Source organism: Oryctolagus cuniculus, chromosome 11 (genome assembly GCF_964237555.1).
Source record: "Oryctolagus cuniculus chromosome 11, mOryCun1.1, whole genome shotgun sequence".
In the NCBI taxonomy this organism is placed as follows: Eukaryota; Metazoa; Chordata; class Mammalia; order Lagomorpha; family Leporidae; genus Oryctolagus; species Oryctolagus cuniculus.
In genome coordinates this window covers 45,438,867-45,444,926 of record NC_091442.1, presented here as the reverse complement: position 1 = coordinate 45,444,926, position 6,060 = coordinate 45,438,867, and the positions used below count along the sequence as shown (strand labels likewise).

General features: G+C 49.1%; 1 protein-coding gene across 1 annotated transcript; it reads left to right on the top strand.

Moving 5' to 3' along the window:
- The first annotated feature begins 1,152 nt into the window (after positions 1-1,152).
- LOC100346276 (small ribosomal subunit protein uS2) lies at positions 1,153-2,192 on the top strand. Its single transcript, XM_002712764.5, has one exon. It carries the CDS (start codon positions 1,225-1,227, stop codon positions 2,110-2,112), a length of 888 nt encoding a protein of 295 aa, XP_002712810.3. The 5' UTR covers positions 1,153-1,224; the 3' UTR covers positions 2,113-2,192.
- Positions 2,193-6,060: the final 3,868 nt, after the last annotated feature.

The window sequence follows — 6,060 nt, the reverse complement described above, 5'->3', positions numbered from 1 at the left end:
GGCATAGTGGGCAAAGCCACCGCCTGCAGTGCCGGCATCCCATATGGGTGCTGGTTCTAGTCACAGCTGCTCCACTTCCGATCCAGTTCTCTGCTATGTCCTGGGAAAGCAGTAGAAGATGGCCCAAGTCCTTGGACCCCTGCACTCAAGTGGGAGACCCGGAAGAAGCTCCTAGCTCCTGGCTTCAGATTGGCTCAGCTCTGGCCATTGCAGCCAGTTGGGGAATGAACCAGCAGGTAGAAGACCTGTCTCTCTCTCTCTCTCTCTCTCTCTCTCTCTCTCTCTGCCTCTCTCTCTCTGCCTCTCCTTCTCTCTGTGTAACTCTGACATTCAAATAAATAAATAAATCTTATAAAAAAAATAGGAAGAACCAGGAAGTTTCAAAATTTTGGATGTTGTATGGTACTGTATCTTCTTTCATTCCTGTTGCGTTAATTCTGTGCTATATAGACAGCCTCATCTGGAGGAAACCTGGAGAGACTAAATCCAAAGCCTCGTGCAGTGGGATCTGGGGCCGGCCACACAGCGCTCCTATTACCTGTCCTGGCTCCTGCATGAGGTGGGCCCTGTTCTTCACCAGCTTGTACCCCCCCCCCCCAGTCTGACAGGTGAGAAGTTGATAAATGGTAGTTCTATTGAATTTGAAGGAGGAAACATACCTTTGAGTTCTTTGTAAGTGAAAAAGGAGGAGGAGTTCTCTTTCTGTTTATTTTTTAATATCATACTGTTTAAAGAAAGACTTATTTGTTTATTTGAAAGGCAAAGTTACAGAGAGGGAGAGGCAGAAGCAGAGAAAGAGAGAAGTCTTCTATCCACTGGTTCACTCCCCAAATGGCTGTAACAGCCTGGGCTGGACCAGACTAAGCCCAGGAGCCAGGAGCTTCCTCCGGGTCTCCCATGTGGGTGCAAGGGCCCAAGCACCTGGACCATCTTCTACTGCCTTCTCAGGCACATTAGCAGGGAGTTGGATCAGAAGAGAAGCAGCCAGGACTTGAATCAGTGCCCTTATGGGATGCCGGTGCTGCAGGCAGCGGCTCAACCTGCTACACCATAGTGCTGGCCCCAATATCATACATTTTAATTGTGACTCTTCCCTCTGGACAAATTAGTTAGGCAAAACTGTGATAAATACATTGAAAGATGTAACCTTTCCGCGCTACCTGGCGAGGGGTCCATATGGCGTTGTTTTTGATTCCCGGCGTAACTTAAGGGGAAGCTGTCACAATGTCCGGAGCCCTTGATGTCCTGCAAATGAAGGAGGAGGACGTCCTCAAGTTCCTTGCAGCAGGAACCCACCTAGGTGGCACCAACCTTGACTTCCAGATGGAACAGTACATCTACAAAAGGAAGAGTGATGGCATCTACATCATCAATCTGAAGAGGACCTGGGAGAAGCTGCTGTTGGCGGCTCGTGCTATTGTGGCCATTGAAAACCCTGCTGATGTCAGTGTGATATCCTCCAGGAACACTGGCCAGAGAGCTGTGCTGAAGTTTGCTGCTGCCACTGGAGCTACTCCCATTGCTGGCCGCTTCACACCTGGAACCTTCACTAACCAGATCCAGGCAGCCTTCCGGGAGCCACGGCTTCTGGTGGTTACCGACCCTCGGGCTGACCACCAGCCTCTCACGGAGGCATCTTACGTGAACCTGCCTACCATTGCTCTGTGCAACACAGACTCGCCTCTGTGCTACGTGGACATCGCCATCCCGTGCAACAACAAGGGAGCCCATTCAGTGGGTCTGATGTGGTGGATGCTGGCCCGGGAGGTTCTGCGCATGCGTGGTACCATCTCCCGTGAACACCCCTGGGAGGTCATGCCTGATCTCTACTTCTACAGAGATCCTGAAGAGATTGAAAAAGAAGAGCAGGTCACCGCTGAAAAAGCTGTGACCAAGGAGGAGTTTCAGGGTGAATGGACGGCCCCAGCGTCCGAGTTCACTGCTACTCAGCCTGAGGTTGCTGACTGGTCCGAAGGCGTGCAGGTGCCCTCTGTGCCTATTCAGCAGTTCCCCACTGAGGACTGGAGTGCTCAGCCCGCCACTGAAGACTGGTCTGCAGCACCCACTGCTCAGGCCACCGAGTGGGTGGGAACAACCACTGAGTGGTCTTAGGCTGCTTGTCACGGGCTCTCACGCAAACATGGAAATGAGGTTGACGGAAAATAAACATCAGTTTCTACAGAAAAAAAAAATACATTGAAAGATGTAAAGATTTTCCCTCAGGGTCCATGTCTAAACAGAATGCCCTAATAGGCATCTGTCCTTGAAACAGTAACACTAGGGCCAGAAACTCTTCCACCCTGTGGCTCTGCTGCCCTCCACGTGAGGCATCTGGTATAGGTAGAGGAGGGGAAAGAGCTGACACTGGTGGGAAGCTGCCGACTCCCACCCACTGGCAGAATGTGCAGCCGTGTGTGGACACGCTACTGCAAGGGATGCTGGGAAGTCCAGGACAGCTACACCCAGAAGGGAAAGCTGGCATGTGAGCCTGGAAACAGCGCGGTTTTCATATAACATGAGAAGCAGACTGCTTATGGTCAAAGGCAATATGGAAAGTCTTAGCAATGAAAGCAATAACTCTGGCTTCCCGAGTGCCTGCTATGCCGCAGGTGCCGGTATGGGCTCATGTTACCCCATTTTTATTCTTGAATAACCTGCAAGGTTGATATTCTTATCTCTTTCTTGAAGATAAAAAAAAAAAAAAACTGAAGCTCACAGTGGGAAAGTAATTTGGCTGAGGTCACATGGGAGAGCAGGAATTCAAATTTGTGTCTGGCTGAGTTCAGAGTCCAGGGTTTTTCTCTGCTATCATGTAGTGTTTCCTTAAAAAAAATTAACCTTCAACATGGATTACAAGCTTTGACATACAAGAGAGTGAATTTCAGAGAGCAACATTATGTAGCTTGTTAGAGAGGAAAGGAGCCGTGAGAAGACACCCACTTCACTCCCTTACTTTTCTGTGAGAAAATTAAGATTGCAAGGAGACAGACACCAGTCCAGACCTATAACTGGCATCTGTAAGCTCCTGACTCCCAGGTGCATTTTTTTTTTTTTAAACTCGGTATTGTGTCCAAAGAAGTCATGAGACCAATCGATTAAATACTAATTGCATTGTTGGAAGTGATTCTCAGAGCTTTTTCTTTTAAAATTTTTAACAGGGTAGGTACAAGAAATTGCTTCTAATTTTTATAATATTTACTTATGTATTTAAAAGTCAGAGTTAGAGGGAGGGAGAGAGAGAGAGAGAGAGATCTTCCATCTGCTGGTTCACTCCCCAAATGGCCTCAATAGCCAGGGCCGGGCCAGGCCAAAGCCAGGAGCTAGGAGCTTTATCCAGGTCTCCCATGTAGGTACAGGTGCCCAAGCACTGGGCCATCTTCTGCTGCTTTCCCAGGAGCATTAGCAGGGAGCTGGCTTGGAAGCAGAGCAGCTGGGACTCAAACTGGCACCCAAATGGGATGCTGGCGTTGCACACAGTGGTTTAACCCACTACTCCACAACCCCAGCCCTGATTCTCAGTTCTCAGAGTGGCAGGTATGTCTATCCATGTATATTCCATATGTCCATGCTGGCCACTGAATAGTCTGATTTCTCTAGTACTGTTCTATGCTTGCTCTTAATATAAACTACCTTCAAGAAGTTTCTGGAATGGCTAAGAGAAGATGGTGTGGAATGCTTCAGAGCCTCAGCTCCCTACTCACACATGTGTTTGAAGAGAGGAGGCCTGGAATTTCTGCTTTCTGACATGGCAGTGAGCTTGGGCTTCCTTGCTTAGGTTTAGGAAGCGATGGGTCTTCACCAGCCAAGGGAGGTGGTGGTTGATTCACTGGGGTTCCTCCAGTTTCCTGGACTTTCCTGTATATTACTACTTCTCTCTCTCTCTCTTTCTCTAAATTAATGCTTTCTATTTTATTTGAGTGACGAGAAAGAGACAGACATAGCTCCCATCCCCTGGTTCATTCATACCCACAACAGCCTGAGCTGGACTAGGCCAAAGCAGGGAGGCAGGAATTTAATCCAAATCTGGTTAGGGACCCAGGTACTTGAGCCACCACCTGCTGCCTCCTGGGTGTGCATGAGCAGGGAGCTGGAGCCGGGAGCAGGGCTGGTACTCTCAGCCAGGTGCTCTGGTGTGGGATGCAGGCATCCATGAAGCAGCTTATTGGTTATGCCAAACACCCAGCTCCTTTCTTTTTTTTTTTTTTTATTTTATTTTTATTTTTATTTTTTTTTTTATTTTTTGACAGGCAGAGTGGACAGTGAGAGAGAGACAGAGAGAAAGGTCTTCCTTTGCCGTTGGTTCACCCTCCAATGGCTGCCGCGGCCGGCGTGCTGCGGCCGGCGCACCGCGCTGATCCGGTGGCAGGAGCCAGGAGCCAGGTGCTTTTCCTGGTCTCCCATGGGGTGCAGGGCCCAAGCACCTGGGCCATCCTCCACTGCACTCCCTGGCCACAGCAGAGAGCTGGCCTGGAAGAGGGGCAACCGGGACAGAATCCGGCGCCCCGACCGGGACTAGAACCCGGTGTGCCGGCGCCGCTAGGCGGAGGATTAGCCTAGTGAGCCGCGGCGCCGGCCCCCAGCTCCTTTCTACTTCTTACCCCTCGCTGTCACCCTCCATCACAATGCAGGTATTTAACTTATGTATAACTGAATCTAAAGAATCCCCTTTCAAATGTCAGTGGCTCACTCCAAGTGAATCAGAACTTTCTGTGTAAATAATAGAGTCTCTAGGGCCGGCACTGTAGCTCACTAGGCTAATCCTCCGCCTGCGGCGCCAGCACACCGGGTTCTAGTCCTCGTTGGGGTGCCGGATTCTGTCCCGGTTGCCCCTCTTCCAGTCCAGCTCTCTGCTGTGGCCCGGGAGTGCAGTGGAGGATGGCCCAAGTCCTTGGGCCCTGCACCTGCATGGGAGACCAGGAGGAAGCACCTGGCTCCTGGCTTTGGATCGGCACAGCGCCCTGGACGCAACACACAGGCTGTAGCTGCCACTTGGGGGGTGAACCAACTAACTCACTAACTCTGCCTGTCAAAAAATTAAATAAAATAAGAGAGTCTCTAATTTTTTTTCCATGTCTCTGTACCCAAAGACACACATTTCTTATTTTTCTTATAGGTATGAAATGGACTCTTCCCACCATAACCTGACTGTAATGTGGTCAGATCTACTTTACAGTGCTTGCAAAAATAATAGCTCAGTGCCAGTACTGTGGCATAGCTGGTTAAGCCACCACCTGCAGTGCTGGCATCCCATATGGGCACTGGTTCGAGTCCTGGCTGCTCCACTTCCGATCCAGCTCTCTGCTATGGCCTGGGAAAGCAGTAGAAGATGGCCCAAGTGCTTGGGCCCCTGCACCCACATGGGAGACCTAGAAGAAGCTCCTGGCTCCTGGCTTTGGACTGGCCCATCTTAAGCTGTCTCAGCCATTTGGGGAGTGAACCAGCAGATGGAAGACCTCTCTCTCTCTCTCTCTTTCTCTTTGCCTCTGCCTCTCTGTAATTCTGTCTTTCAAGCAAAAATACATAAATAGTTAATAATAATGATAGCTAATCATGTTTATCATTTTCTGGCTCCAACTTGTCTCTGAGCTTTGCTACTTTATCAGCCTGATTTATAAAGGACGCATTTTAATTGTGGCCAATTTTAACTTGAATGTTCAGACGTTTCACTCTATATTCCATACATTACACGAACATAACATATGTAAATGGGAAAACTGCACCAAAGAAAAAAAGTGACATTGGGACAGGAACTCTGCCCCACCTTCCTGTTTTAGATTATTCCCCTCTCCCAAGCCAAGAGCCCCTTTTGACCTGACTTAAAGTTAAGCAGATTTTCAAAGCAGTGAGAAACACTGTTAATTCAGAAAATTAGTCTTGACTTACCTGTTTTCCAATTAATCCACAGGCACTGAGCTCATTTGGATTCCGTTCAGACTTGCAAACCTTTCGCTGCAAACAGACACAAACGCACTGCTGGAATGACAACTGGCTGAGGTTTATTAGTTCTCCAGGAAATGTTTTCTGAGTGAGCGTGTGGTGTGAAAAGGCCCAATTTTGATA

What these genes read in the sequence shown, in the direction of transcription:
- LOC100346276 (XM_002712764.5), top strand. Translation starts at nt 1,225, where the DNA reads ATGTCCGGAGCCCTTGATGTCCTGCAAATGAAGGAGGAGGACGTCCTC.